General features: G+C 48.7%; 3 protein-coding genes across 3 annotated transcripts; all 3 read right to left on the minus strand.

The window, feature by feature from the left end:
• Positions 1 to 4,538: 4,538 nt before the first annotated feature.
• LAJ45_04138 (uncharacterized protein) lies at positions 4,539 to 5,377 on the minus strand (the record flags this gene model as incomplete). Its single annotated transcript, XM_046113719.1, has 3 exons — positions 4,539 to 4,698; positions 4,767 to 5,033; positions 5,097 to 5,377. The coding sequence occupies 3 exons, from the start codon at positions 5,375 to 5,377 to the stop codon at positions 4,539 to 4,541; spliced, it is 708 nt and encodes a 235-aa protein (XP_045972821.1).
• Positions 5,378 to 6,195: 818 nt separating this feature from the next.
• LAJ45_04139 (uncharacterized protein) lies at positions 6,196 to 8,038 on the minus strand (the record flags this gene model as incomplete). Its single annotated transcript, XM_046113720.1, has 2 exons — positions 6,196 to 7,572; positions 7,634 to 8,038. 2 exons carry the CDS (start codon positions 8,036 to 8,038, stop codon positions 6,196 to 6,198), a joined length of 1,782 nt encoding a protein of 593 aa, XP_045972822.1.
• Positions 8,039 to 9,276: 1,238 nt separating this feature from the next.
• Positions 9,277 to 15,094, minus strand: LAJ45_04140 (uncharacterized protein; the record flags this gene model as incomplete). Its single annotated transcript, XM_046113721.1, has 17 exons — positions 9,277 to 9,558; positions 9,622 to 9,744; positions 9,805 to 9,834; positions 9,882 to 10,151; positions 10,218 to 10,562; positions 10,647 to 10,904; positions 10,980 to 11,008; positions 11,079 to 11,311; positions 11,411 to 11,717; positions 11,780 to 14,083; positions 14,162 to 14,163; positions 14,227 to 14,275; positions 14,429 to 14,456; positions 14,517 to 14,544; positions 14,661 to 14,703; positions 14,776 to 14,781; positions 15,037 to 15,094. The coding sequence occupies 17 exons, from the start codon at positions 15,092 to 15,094 to the stop codon at positions 9,277 to 9,279; spliced, it is 4,395 nt and encodes a 1,464-aa protein (XP_045972823.1).
• Between the last annotated feature and the right edge of the window lie 476 nt (positions 15,095 to 15,570).

The following is a 15,570-nucleotide window of genomic DNA, read 5'->3' on the forward strand; positions in this document are numbered from 1 at the left end:
ACACCCCACACAGCCCTCACACTAAATTGTAACGCTTCCGCATTGGGCAGTGTTACTAAATGCCCTCCTCTCCGGGCAGTCAACCGTGACGCTCCACTCTGGGAATACATCGATTCCCGTGCCCACAGCGGCGCTCACCTGTCTAGTCCAGGCGGCGGGAGTGCGAGCCCTTCAGCCCGCCGACGCACCCTTCCCCAAGGGTCCCAAGGATTTTAAGTAGTTCGAGCGGCACGGGTCAAGAATTGGCTACCTGCGCGCCCACGCCGCGCGGAATGATACCAAACACCGCCAAACTCGCGGCGGGGACGGGCGACCCCGCACACCGGGCAGCGACGCCGGGCGGGATCTGCGCGGGTATCATCAAACCCTCCCCCGAGCAGCACCAACCGGGGACCACACCCCAGACCTACTCCCCCAAGCTCGATCTCGCCAGCACAGCCACCTGATCTGCCGTATCGACTCCACGGCGGGGAATAAGCGCATTCATTCTCGCCGCGGGGGTCGGGACTGGACTATCAGCCATCCAACCCATCCGGTAGAGGGAGGAACCAGGCGGCGATAAGTCAATTATATCCCGCGGCTTGAACGATATGCCTAGATGATGAGCACAGAGGGAGGAGTGGTGCGCTTGTCCGACGGGTCGGGCTAGAGTGCGCGTTGAATAGGGGAAGTGGCTGTCTAATTCTGGTGATGTCTGGTGGGTGACGACTTCTCACTCTCATCGTCTCGAGGTCAGAGTTACATAACGTCTATAGAATGAAAACAGAGATGTCACGGAATCTTTTCGGCATGCATCCTTGGATGTAAAGGTCGGTCAACACCTCGCAGTCGTTTGGGCTTTTGTTGGGTGTGATATTGGGAGTCGGCCGGGGTGCGTCTTTGGGTTGGAGGGGCATCGAGTTTCTAATAAAACAGGTTCAATAAACAAAAATGCACCTTCCAGGCTGAGTTCACGAGCGGCACTTTTTTCTTCCCGAGCCTTAAAGGCTTCTCACACGAGCTACTAGCTAGCAAGCTAACCCTGAGATTTGACAGCTCCCCAGGCCATTTATACCTACATGACAAACACCCAGAGCAGATACACTTCATTTCAACATGGTCAAACACACATCACTCAGACACAAAACACCAGACAACCGGCGCGCATCCAGCTACTTCACATCTTAAATTATACCGCATATTTTTCTAGCAACTAAACAAAACATATTTAAATTATTCCACCACGCCCAGCGCATTTTCCTGCCGGCCATCCCCATTCTGCAACGCCCGCTGCGCGATGAGCTACAGCATCACCATTGTCTTCGTCCGCATCCCGCAGAGATGTCATCTTTGCGTCCAACGGCTTTACCACCGTGGACAAAATCAGCAACGGGGTCGATCAAGCTATCTTCTAGGTAAAGCATATATTGTCCTATGAGATGCTACCTATTTTCCTCCTCAGCTTTTATGGGGCTCTTTAGGTAATTGGCGGGCTAAAGGAATAGAGACTAGGCTCTACTTACGAGGAGACATAGATCCGACTGCAAAAACACCTGCAGAACTCACCACGCCGAATGGAACGTCTGATCCCCATGCATTACGGGTGTATGCAGCAGTAGATTTTGCATATATGAAGCCATTCAGACTCAGACTGATTTATTCGAGATTGGAAGTCCAGGAACCATAGCAAGGACTAACCTTAACTCCAACTAATTAGTAGTCGAGCTCATATTGTTCACACCAACACGCCTCCAGCATCGCACGAGAAGCCCACAGTAACAATTCTTCCCTTTTTTTCAAGATCCTAACACCACCTAGACCTCGAGACAACTCGCCCACGAACCTGTACAAAACCGTATAAAACATGTGGTTCGGACTTGACGGGTCGAGTGATGTTTCATGATTCCTAGCAATTACCAACCATATTCAAGTCTTCACGTCCAGGTGTATTCGAGAGGGCATAGGTGCGACTTTTTTATAAAAATATTTCTACTCCAAGGACACCCCTGAGCACGCAGCCACCAAAGCCTAACGCATCGCCCGAACGCTCGCCCGAGTGATACATTATGATTCTTCTCATCGCTCAGGTCAATTAATTATGAAACTCTCCTTACGTATAATACTATTTCTATCTTATACTTAAGTGATCCAGGATTGAATAGACCGATGAGCTCTTCCGGCTTGCACACCGCTAGTGCATATACAGGCCAGACCAAACTGGCACAATTACAGTTGTCTATTGAGGATACACCGAGCCCTAGTCCGCGTGAGGATATTGTAAAGAAGAGCTAGGCGTTATCAAGGGAAACATGATTCTTTCAAAGTTGTGGTAAATCGGTTTATTTCATGTTTTTAAACACTCATAGAATTGATTCACCTGTGCCCATGTACAAGATAATTACGTCTCAGCATTACACGTATGAATGCATGTGTGTTATCAATTGGGCGGCCCATAGACAGATCTTTTAATATGATTGTTGATACCAATGCATCTATTCTAGGTGTGATCAAACAACAAGAGGGAAAGGAAGTCAAATAGCCAAGCTCGCCCGCCCCACACAAAATCAACTCGTACACACCAGAAAGAATATGTATACACCAAAACCCCCTCATATACATCTAAATACCCCCACATCTCCCACTCCATCCTAGCGCCCGCCCCTCCAACTACGCGCACAAAAAAGGGGAACAAAAACAACCTCTTCAGCAGCCTTTCCCCCCCTTGATGTAGCATGCAATCGCTTTAAAAATCGGCTCAGGCTCAGCGGTCGGAACTGGGGCGGGGACCGGGACTGGTGCTGGTGCGGCAAGGACAGCAGCAGAGAGGAGTGTAGCGAGGCCCACGAAGAGAGTGGAGGTCTGCATGGTGTATTGTATTTTGAGAAGGGTCTTGTTTTTATAGAACAAGTTTTGTAAATGTTTTAGAAGGGGTATGGGGAGGGAACGTGGTGTCTTTAGACCGGCTGGAAGACGTTGGATGTTTAGATGTCTAGCTGGAGGCTTGATTGCCGCTTTGCCTTTTTGCTTTGTGGTTGTGGATGGCCTGGAAAGTAATCACTGGTGGGTTTAGAGCTGCTTTATATATACAGAATGGATCCAAAGCAATGGTTACTTCGCTATCCCTTCGACGACGCGGAGGATTCTGTACTACGTTAGAACGCTTTCGATTACGCTGTACGACATGTATATGGCACCACTGATTCTAATATTAAGTCTATTGATGTGAAAAATTATAGCATGATATTGCCTTGTGGGGCTTTCGTGGCGAGGTGACTGAAGACATGTCACGGTGCTGTTTTAATTTTTTACCCAGCTAGCTAGGCGTGGGTGGTGCATTGGTGATATTTATATATTGTGGTCGGCCATATCTGCATCATATCACATTCAACACTGTATGGGGCGTGAATCCCGGCTACTTTGGGTATTCAATCTGGTCGCGATTGAGATGAACTGATCAATACAATGGGTATAGAAAAGTATGGATCTACTAAATGGGCTTCATCAGCCCGCGTAGCTCCATGTAGTATATGCCTACGTACTTGTGAAGTACTTCACCGATATCGGCTAATTATAAAATGGTTTGAGAAAGCTCTACACGAATTTCCACATAACACTAGAAACGCCCTCCAACAACTCCAAACACCCCGCGGGGTCGTTCGCCTGCCGTACTCCACTACGAGCATGTACCCTGCGCCGTACGTCGGGAGGCTCGTACGATAGATACCCAAACGGGTCACCGCAACTGCAGCTTACTCCCCTCAATTACACCCATGCGCATAAAAAGCTTAAGGCCAACCACATCGCCGCAGGCGAAGAGGAACGTGTGCCGTAACTTCACATAGATTACAGGGGCCAATACCTTTCTCGATTGTGTAATTACTAGGATCCATAATCGGATCCATCATTGCTGTGTTTATAGTTGCTAAATAGCAGACTAGAAATTAGTACAAGGCCGGGCTTCGGTTAGATAATTGGTTCCTAAATATAAAGGAGGGATTCGGAGCTTTTGTGTTCACTTGAGTCGTCGGTTGACCGACTACTACTCAGGTTTCGCGTATCTTGAAAATAGAGAGGACTGCCTCTGTAAAACCCATCTGGGCCCCAAGCTTTTTGATACCGTTCATATTTCTGAGAGAAAAACAAGGGTTAGAGAGACGCAAGTATTTAGTCGCTGCTCACTTCTGGAATCCTCATTTTATTATGAAGGACTTAGTGTAGTTGGATCTCGATTATCTAAGACCTTATTGCACAGGTCCTGATTTAAACAACAGAAACGCTTGCCAATTACGATAATGATCGATCGAGCACAAAGTATACAGTATTTAGATATATTCCTAGATTCAAAATAGTATCCAATCAACTGCATATTTAACTCTCTGATGTCGAGAACTAAATGAAGAAAGAAAAAAAAAATAACCAGTACAGAACAGCAAAAGGCAATAATAAATGCCCAGATATATACCAACGACCATTCGTGATTACATTCATGTATCCAGCCCCTCATATACTCATTAATTCTCTCGAGTTGGTACCACTTAGTGTGCGTACATACCTCATACTTAGTCCTTCTTGAAGAGACCCCTCAAGCTGCTCAAACCACTCTGCACCTTCAATCCAACGCCCTTCAACGGATCCTCCTCCCTCTCCAGCTCCTCAATTTCCTCCAGTGTAACACTCTCCCACATCTCGACGGGAATATATCCAATATACGCCACACTTCTATTGACCGATTCCGCCACCATATCAGCCTACTATCACCCTTTACACAATCCCGGAATAATACATACCCAAACCCGCCAATCCAGTACACCGTCTCGACCTCAAACGTCACCCAATCACTCTCGTGAATTCTGTTTCCGGGCGCCCAAATCTTGGCATCCTTATGGACGCTCGTAAAGCATGCCTTCAGCCTATCGGCCTCTTCGCTCCCTCTCGGGACCTTCTCACTCAATCTTCCGATGAGCGACAACCGCGGCTGGCTCGCCTGCGACCAGCTGCTCGCATGTGAGCGGATCGACAAACTAATTGATGCGCCATCTTTTGCGTTTTTGAAGCTGTTCCCAGTTAGCTCATACCAGCCAGATAAGAGCTCTGTATATAAACAAGGGGGCCATTACGAGGTGGCAATGCCCATAGCAAGAAGAGTTGGGTTTCCCGTCGTTGAGCAGTCGGCGTAGTAGTCCATTAGGCCAATAGGCTGCCCGGCGAGGCCATGTGGGTCATTCTCTGGAAAGATAGTGGAGAGAGTAGCTATGGACTCGGATTTAAGGAGCTTGCGAGCTTGTACAGCGGCCTCTTTGACAGTTGGGATGTGATCAGTGGTTGTAGGGGTCTCCTCGAGTGGGAGTGCGAGGGTAACAGACGCGAGAAATAAGAAGCTGTTGAGTGTGAAGCGCATGTCGAAGTGTGCTATTGGCGGGTATGGGGAAGAGAAGAGGTTTCAGAGGTGTATGAACGCTCGAGTAGGAATACCCTATGGCTAGATAAGGAATAACGAAAACCGCGTGATCTGAGGATATTAGCCTAGTGCATTATCGGTTAGGCACAGGCTTCTTGGCGTCTACTAATTAATATCGAGGTTCTCGCGGTGAGGCTTTATCTACTCAAAAAAGCAGATGTACGTCGTGTATGTACCTGGCTAGTATCAGGATCTACTCAGAGGACCGCAGGACCACCAGAATAGTAGATATTGCTGATCAGGTGTCAGCAATAATAGAATGACTATGCCTAGCCTAACTACACAGTTCACCGGCTTGGCATCTCCTAATCTTATCATTAGTTGGTTTGAGACGTCCAATCATATGAGAATACACTCTAAGAGTAGTTGTCTTGTAGTATTCAGCTAGCAGTAGTTAATATTGACAGCATAGAGTACATGTGTGGTTTAGGAGCTGTGACCAAAGGACTTTATTCGTACCGATCGCGACATGCTAGGACCACCGCATCTAAATTCACTCAGCCTCTAATTCTCTATTATCAAATATGCATGTAGTCTAGTTATTTCTGTGATTTGTGTGGTTGGGATGTGGAGCGTGCACAATCTGGATTCACATCAAAGAAAGGAAAAACTCTGTAGTCAAGGAGTTCTTAAAGTATAAATACACATTTATTGACAATCCCCCACGCCAGGGGTCCGTTTTCTCTATTCAAGATTTAAAAAAACCTAAACGCCACTCTCCAACCTAAAATTACACACTTACAACCCAGATGTATCTACTATGCATAGTCCTCGCCCTCCATCTCAATTTTATAAGCTCTTCTCTTTGCTCCCGCTCCAAACCTCGTCACCAACGCGCTCAGCTCCTTTCTCCTCTTCTCAAAGCTCGCCCGCTCTCCGTGGCCCCATGTCGTCTCTTTTGCCAGCTTTCCATCGCTGTTCATCAGCACATCCATAACACCGATCAATGTCCTAGCCATCTCCAGGCATCTCTCCACAAGCATCGGCGACTTCCGTCTCCTCACCAGCTCAAGCTCCAGGTCAACCTCATCATCAACCCTACGCAGTGCCTGTTTCACATTTGCAGGATCTCCCGTCTTAATCGAAACTTGCAGAAACATATTCCACACTTTCACATCGACGGGGATCTGCCACTTCTTAATCATGAGATCTAGCAGTGCCTGTGCGGAGCTGAAGGCAGCACTACGGCCATGACGCTTACAGGATGAGAGTGCGATGTAGAACGTTTTTGCGGTGGGGGTGACGTCCATCGATTTTACAAGCTTGAGAGCCTCGGGGCCAAGACGTTCGCGGCGGAGGATGCGGAGATAGTCATGGTAGTTAACTAGGTCAGGTTTGACGTTGTAAGGGGCGGCGGTGAGGATTGACCAGTACTTGTATGCAGTGATTGGGTCGCCGAGCTTCGTGCACGCCTCAAGGATGAGCGATAGTGTCTGGTTACTAGGCAGGGGGCGTGTAGAAGTGGGATATGGTTTGGCGATGGGGGAGAAGGTAGTTTCGGTATTAGGATCGAACGGCGCTGGGACTTTTGGCTCTGTCGGTGGACTCCCCCTTCCAACGAAAATCAATGGGAACTTTTGGCTCGTTTGCCCAGAAAAGATGGTGTCCTTCGTGTGCGGTTTTATAGGATCTTTTGGAACCAGCGACTCAATTCCATACACTTGCTCGCACAGTGTAAAAACCTCCTTCCAGTCCGCTTCCCGCTCACTCCTCAGTAGTACTCGTCCCATAGCGCACGCAAGCGCTTCGTCAATCCATAGCTGACCCTTGATCCATTTTGACAGCACCCCCGCCCACACCCTCCGGCCATCCTCAACGTCCGTAGCAGCCGCTTTAGTCGACTGTATTCCGTTTAGCAGGATCGTGTAGGTCTGCGTATTTGGAGCATTTGGACCTTTCGCGGGAAGGCCGCCGACAATGGCCCACATAGAATCAATGTCCTCGGCGCGTGAACATACGCGGAGAATTGCGTTCGTGTGGAAAACATTGGGTTTGATAGGTGATTTGGGATTTGAGAGAGAGTTGTAGACTTGAAGGGCGCGGGAGAGGGTTTGGCCGAATTGGGTATTCTCAGAGAGACCGTTGAGGATTAAGGTAAAGGTGTGTGAGTCTGGTAAGATTTTGCGCTTTTTCATCTAGTTGTTTCTTCTGTTCAGCAGTATGTCATTAGACGATGCTGGGAGGGGAGATATGAACCTCATTGTAGGCTTGGAATGCGCGCTTAATCCTCCCATTCCGTAAGTAATACTGGATTATTACATTCCACGAAACTACTGTATTCATAGTCCTGCTTGCCTCTCTGGCCAGCGATACAGCAGAGTTCTCATCTTTAGTCTCCAAACGCCGGCGCACCAAATCCGAAACCTTTAATGGATCTTTCATGTTCACTCGTTGCTGCGTTGATGAGCGATTTTTGTTGCTGAAGCTTGACGCCCCGAGGTCTTTAGCCCGCGGCGGTGGGCGCTGTGTAGGTGGGGACGCTCGGAACGCATCTGATGACGGGCGGGAGTATGCAGCGATTGCGTACGAACGGCGCAAGGGGGTGTGGACTGAGAGAAGCGATCTTATGTGGCTGTGACGGCATAGCTGGCAGAACAGCATTTCGAGGGCTTTCGTGAGTAGGTGGGGCGTTGAGGTGCTCGTGAGGAAAAATCTTGTGATAGAATAAAAACCCTAACCTTAAGTTGATAACAGAAATCTGCGATCTGCGGCTCTGCGGCTCTGCGGCTCCGCGTTATCTTATCTTCCCTTAATCTAATCTCGTCTGACTCACCTCTAGCTATATGTGGTTAGCGCTATATGGACCGCATGGAGCGGCCATACCTCTCACCTAAACCGCACCTCCACTCCAACGCCGATCAAACACGAATCTAACTTCTCCCATATCATTCCACTGCTAAGAGCACCATAATTATCCACGATGTACGTCACTTTTTCCTTTCTGTATCTATGGGTTTCAGAAGTACAATGCAATGTAGTTATAGGATACTTTTACTTCACACCCACAAGTCTGGTCAATTTAGTTCACAACAGAACAAAGCCAGGTTTCCCCTCACGAACTTCATTTTACTACATCCACACAATATTTGATCAACTCTATCAGTTTTATTGCATATCACATTGGCTGGTGCTAGCGCCCGAGTGATACCTCATGACACACACCCCGTTACAATAGATAAGAGCAATAACAAGAGCCCATCTAGATCTATCTCCAAAGGGTAGTACCTGGGTGCCATCTATCTCACCCTCGAAATAACAACGGCCGGCGCTACTGTTCCTCCGCAATCACGGCGAGTCGAGATCCTCTTAGCCGTGAGGTATGTCTTCTGAAGCTGCCCTGGATAGGGCTACGTGGTAGTAGCATGGGGAAATAGAAGTTGATTGGTAGGCTGTTCATTTCATTCACGGCTGCGCCGGTGGGTTAGGATAAGGCTGGGTAAAGAGGGGATTTTGGGTTCAGAGACAACGCGGTTTTTCTGGCTGTTGGTCATTGAGTGGTTGGTTGACATCGATATAGTGGGGGCCGGCACTTTACGGGTCGCATAGGTCATGATCAGTACCTACTTATAGGTGAATACGGCATCACACACTTGTGCCTCTTTTTAGGTCTTTCATTTTGACACATAAAAAAAGCCTTTAAATTTCCAAAACCGCGAATAACATACGAAATGATAGTATCAACCCGGCCAACTATATAGATATCCCAAACAAACAATAAAGACAAAAAAAAAAGAAGTATAATGCCCTTAAACCCCTTTCATCACTACTCCACCCCGCCACCTCCTCTATTCTTTACCGCAAAACCATTTTTTAAACCAAATTCGAGTCCGAATCCATATTTATTGCCTTCTCTTAAATAGGATCCCTTGACTAACTTGTTCGCTAGTCTCTACCTTGGGAGGAGCTGGCATCGTGCCTTGCTTTGTGTCATCTGGTCTCTTCTTTTCGCGCGTCGGAATCAATCTCATCCTTAACGACGATCCTCTAGGAGAAACTTCGCCCGAAGTGCTAAGTCCCGAGTGATTTACAGGTTCCGCGTTTGCTGTGGTAGGCTCTGCCCGGTCACCAACGAGTAACGCTTCCAATTGTGATCCTATATTCTTCTCAATCCAGTGGGAGATCTACGACCCAGATATTAGTAGCTCTCTCGTACAACCATACCGTGAAAAAGAGGCTTGACCAACCGGAACATATTTGAACATAATCCAGACCACGAAGATCAGAGCCAAAACTGGACCGGCAATAACAAAATACCAAGTCCAGCTCGGGTTATTTGCTAGAATATCTAGGTTCATTCCAAACAGCCCCTGCTACTGTCAGAAGAATGCTGTACATAGGATCCCCGGGGAATTGGTGAGATCACTTACAGAAACAAAGGTCAAAGGGAGGAATATAAACTAAAAAATGTCAGGTTATTCTTTTAATAGATTAAGGCAGAGCTTACTGTAATCCAACTAAGTCTTTTCATACTCAATGAAAGGCTATTAGAGTGCTTTGCCATTTTAATTGAGTCCTGTGACATCTGGATTGAAAGCTCCGACATTTCGTTAGATCTTTGAGACATTTTGTTTGACTCCTTTGTCATTTTATTCGATTCCTCTGTCATCTTGATTGAGAGCGCCGCCATTTCTAGAGATCTCTCGGCCATTTTGTTTGAGACCTCCGACATTTCAATGGATTTCCGAGCCTCATATATAGAGACCAAATTGAACTCCTACAGAAAAATTATCTGATGAATAAAACTTTCACAAATTATACTCCAAAGAAAAGAGTTACTCACAAGCTCAATCATCTCCTTTGTTTCTCCTTTCAGCTCGTCTATTTCGCTCATACACCCTTCTATAAGTTCAATCTTTCTTGAAAGTTTCACCATCGCCTCGAGTTCTCCTATATTTGAATTCTCCGCGTGACCGCCCAAAAAATTGCTGATCCTAGCACTATCGTCGTTCGATTCCGCCAATTCCATGAATAAAGCCTCATGCTCCTTGAACGTGTTCCAAAATTCCCGCGATTTCGATATATGCAGTTTCAAGCTTGAACGAAGCTTGTTCCACTGCTGACTGTCTTCCAGGAGACATTGGATGACAGTAGGATTCCTCCCCCCTTCCACCAACTGCTTGTCGCGCTATTGTGAGGCCATCGAAACTTCAGTATAAGCTCTATGGTACGATTCTTCGGTGTGATAGACTTTATGAAATCTGACACTCACAAACTCTGCAAGATGTACCTTGGCACTTTCGAGAAGTTTGAGCCATCTCCTATGAATGTCATCAAGGAACAACGTAGCAAACTCCACCCCGTGAGAAGGAATTGAAAGATACTTCAATCTCGCTGTTCCTAGGTATAACAAAGAACGTAGGAATAACTCTTTAGGATGATATAGCCCATACTTGGGCTCACATTCCGTTTCGCTGGGGTGTGCCATTATCCAGGAAATCTCGACTTTTTGATTCTTAAACTTGAATGACTGTAATCCTTCTTCGTTTGAGCCATTCTCGGCAGCCTTTACCCCACCATTTGGAATGAAGACACAAAAGCATACATAGCCAATTACTCCCACTTTCACGTGTCCTAGATAGAGCCGGTGAGAAAATACTAAGGTATTTGATGAATCCGGAACGTGTATATATATAGGCCTTACCTTTCACCTTATCTTTCTCCGAAACACCTATGCCTGTTATCATAGCTCTCGTAGGGGCTCCCAAATAGAAATTTGAGCCTTCGCTGAGTTCGCCAAGCCACCATTTCAAGCGAATAGTATTCTCTAATATTAATGGGTCCGCATTATCTCGTAAGAGAGACTTTTGCTCAGTTCCCGTAACATTCGGCCACATGAATGACGCGTACGTGCTATCGTCAGGCTGTCCGAGGGATCTTTAGCACGGCAGGGTTCATTATTAGCAGTGACCGATGAACAGGATATAACGCGGACATAGTTGACACCCCCGCCCTAATTCGCCGGACAGTACTCACATGTTGATCCATGGATCGAATTCTAACCTCCACTTCCACTCCTTTATGGGAGGCCATTCAAGCCTCGCACCCTCCCTCTCCTCCGCTATGACATGGGTCTCTCCTCCTCGCCCAGTACGCAGGCCAATCTTAGATACCTTAGATACGGTTGCGGAATCCAGTAAGTTGCGCAAGTCTTCAGTCCTTAGAACCCCGGTATCCGCGCCTCTTAGAAGTAGTTGTTTAACTATAGCTAGAGATTTGATTTCAATGGCAGTCTCCAAAGCTGTTTTTCCCGAGTGATCCTTAATGTTTATACCGGTTTTCCCTGGGTCCCCTCCACAAGCTTGAAAATCAACTTTTGTATTCTATCGGCCTGCAAAGCCCCACCCTGGTCTGTGTCTGTGTCCTTCGGACGTAAAGCTTTGTCGCATTCTCGCAATGCTTGGTGAAGTGGCGTGAACCCAAACCGATCTCTAAGTGTTAAATCTTGTTTGGGAGCGTGAAGCAAGAGCTCTAGTATGTCCATGCACACTCCGCGACCAACTAGATCGACGAGTAAGCTAGTACCATTCTGCGCTCTATTAACCTCGGCCCCCGCATCTATCAGCGGCTTTACTATCTCCCGATGCCCGCTTTCCGCTGCCGCCTGTAGCGCTGTTCTTCCTTGAGACTCCGTCGGTGCGGCGTTAACCTCGGCCCCCGCATCTATCAGCAGCTTTACTATCTCCCGATGCCCGCCACCCGCTGCCGCCTGTAGCGCTGTTCTCATAAACTCCGTCGGTGGAGCGTTGACCTCGGCCCCCGCATCTATCAGCAGCTTTACTATCTCCCGATGCCCGCTTTCCGCTGCCGCCTGTAGCGCTGTTCTCCCATACTTCGCCGGTGGAGCGTTAACCTCGGCCCCCGCATCCACCAGCAGCTTTACTATCTCCCGATGCCCGCTTTCCGCTGCCGCCTGTAGCGCTGTTCTCCCATACTTCGCCGGTGGAGCGTTAACCTCGGCCCCCGCATCCACCAGCAGCTTTACTATCTCCCGATGCCCGCCCCCCGCTGCCGCCTGTAGCGCTGTTCTTCCTTCATACTCCGCCGGTGGAGCGTTAACCTCGGCCCCCGCATCTATCAGCAGCTTTACTATCTCCCGATGCCCGCCCCCCGCTGCCGCCTGTAGCGCTGTTCTCATAAAATCCGCCGGTGGAGCGTTGACCTCGGCCCCCGCATCCACCAGCAGCTTTACTATCTCCCGATGCCCGCCCCCCGCTGCCGCCTGTAGCGCTGTTCTCCCATACTTCGCCGGTGGAGCGTTAACCTCGGCCCCCGCATCCACCAGCAGCTTTACTATCTCCCGATGCCCGCTTTCCGCTGCCGCCTGTAGCGCTGTTCTTCCTCCATACTTCGCCGGTGCGGCGTTAACCTCGGCCCCCGCATCCACCAGCAGCTTTACTATCTCCCGATGCCCGCTTTCCGCTGCCGCCTGTAGCGCTGTTCTTCCTTCATACTTCGCCGGTGCGGCGTTAACCTCGGCCCCCGCATCTATCAGCAGCTTTACTATCTCCCGATGCCCGCCCCCCGCTGCCGCCTGTAGCGCTGTTCTTCCTTCATACTCCGCCGGTGGAGCGTTAACCTCGGCCCCCGCATCTATCAGCAGCTTTACTATCTCCCGATGCCCGCCCCCCGCTGCCGCCTGTAGCGCTGTTCTCATAAAATCCGCCGGTGGAGCGTTGACCTCGGCCCCCGCATCCACCAGCAGCTTTACTATCTCCCGATGCCCGCCCCCCGCTGCCGCCTGTAGCGCTGTTCTCCCATACTTCGCCGGTGGAGCGTTAACCTCGGCCCCCGCATCCACCAGCAGCTTTACTATCTCCCGATGCCCGCCGCCCGCTGCCGCCTGTAGCGCTGTTCTCATAAACTCCGTCGGTGGAGCGTTGACCTCGGCCCCCGCATCCACCAGCAGCTTTACTATCTCCCGATGCCCGCCCCCCGCTGCCGCCTGTAGCGCTGTTCTTCCTTGAGACTCTGCCGGTGGAGCGTTAACCTCGGCCCCCGCATCCACCAGCAGCTTTACTATCTCCCGATGCCCGCTTTCCGCTGCCGCCTGTAGCGCTGTTCTTCCTTCATACTTCGCCGGTGCGGCGTTAACCTCAGCCCCCGCATCCACCAGCAGCTTTGCCAGCGTATGGTGACCACCGTCAGATGCCGCTTGCAATGCTGTTCTTCCGGAACGGTACCCCGGTGCGGCGTTAACCTCGGCCGCTCCCACTTCCATCAGCATCTTTACTATCTCCTGATGCCCGCCCTCCGCTGCGGCCTGTAGCGCTGTTCTCCCATAGGATCTCGACGGTGGAGCGTTAACCTCGGCCCCCGCATCCACCAGCAGCTTTGCCAGCGTATGGTGACCACCGTCAGACGCTGCTTGTAATGCTGTTCTGGTAAGCTCTTTTCTAGGCACAGAATCACCTGAATACCAAGCCCCGTCTGCACCAACGAGCGACACGCGCAGCTCCAGCTCTCCATCCCGATTACGTTTCTCCTCGACACTAGAAACCTCAGCCGCTCCACTATTGAATTTTCCTGTAGGTAGGCATCGCGCATTGATAGATGCTCCTAGACCCAGCAATCTTTGTGCTTCCGGACAGTCCCCTCTCTCCGCCGCTTTCACAAACTCATCATTCAGACGCTCTAAGCCCTTTTCCTCTAGTGCCACCCGTGATTCTACTAGCTCCATTCAGGTTTCTGACGCTTCTATGAATAAGTGGCAAGATTCCAACTCACGACTACTTGAGAACTTGATTAGTTCTATCTTACTGACATTTAGTTCAACGATTAGAGGCGTTTACCTCAAACAAGCTCTTATCAGCTTAGAGTTGCTAGTTATGAGACACGATGCTATACGTTATTATTCGGGACCTGAGACGATTTGAGGATAGGCAGTCTGAAAATAGGCGTACTTTAAGAGTATTGGCGTGCGTTAAGATGATCGGCGTATGTTAAGAGGATTGGAAATGATTGATACCTCTTTCTGAATGAGGGCTATTATACGCTCGGAGTAAGATATGATTAAAGTGTCCTTCGAGAACTAATTAGGTTCACCCTTCATTTTTATAATCGGTATAGCTACCAGGACTACCTCGAACGAGCTCTTGATTGCAAACAGTCTGAACCCGCGGAAGACTGGGTTTTGTTCTTTGCTTGGGGCTTCCCTCACGGTTTGAGGGGGAGTGGTTTGAGATTAGGCGTTATAAGGATTGGATTCCTCTTTCCAAGTTAAAACCCCTGATTCTTCTTGTAGTCAATTGCGATTGATTCGAAGTTTACTTGAGGAACTAATTAGTTCCCTCTCTGGTAACCAGTATAACGATCACAAGGCGGTCTCTCGGACGACTTACAATTGGCTGATACTTGCTATTGGGAAGAGACGAGGCTATGTGCTTGAATGAAGTTCTGAGAATGCTGGAAGAAACCAGGTATATGCGGCAAGAAGAAATATTAAATAGCTCTCTCGGAAGGATTTCAAGAAGTCGTTGATGGGTTTTGTGCCAGCCTGGGAATGCTGCGCATTTCTACGCCCCCCCCCCACCCCTTTTCTTTATTACCGCCGGCGCCACGCACCCCGGACAACCAATCAGCAAATTATCAATTAAACACACACGTATAACAGAATATTATTAGTTTAGTAAAGTCTTTCGGCGCAACCTTGTAATCCATTTTCAAAGTGAAAGGGAAATTAATGCAGCCAAGAATCCACCCAAGCTGCATGAAGGCATAGAGCAAGACTTTGCAGATGCATGAGTGTACCGCAGAATCTCAGGAATAACGAATTGAACTGAGCTGGAATACCACTTACCCATTGGTCAAGACGACCAAAAGTTACGCTTTGGGTCTAGCTGTCATATTGAGGCTCAACAAGCATTTGACCAATCCGAAACACAATATTCCTGAGATTTTGCGGTACTCGCTATCCACCATAAGAATCTGAAAGAGTAATATGGCTCGAGAAGCTATGGTGCCGGTAGGTGTGTAAACTTCGGCGTTTGCAGCCAATCAATCTATAGGAATTGGGAGATCTACTCCCATAATAGTACTAGCGCCTAGCCTAATAGTGGAATTTTATACAAAAAAGGTTCCTCTGAAGTTGACACACCCACCCCCTATGCCTTCTCGCGCCATAGGTGTAGCGAAAA

The sequence above is a fragment of the Morchella importuna genome (genome assembly GCF_003444635.1).
Source record: "Morchella importuna strain M04M26 chromosome Unknown Morimp01GS010, whole genome shotgun sequence".
NCBI classification, from domain to species: Eukaryota; Fungi; Ascomycota; class Pezizomycetes; order Pezizales; family Morchellaceae; genus Morchella; species Morchella importuna.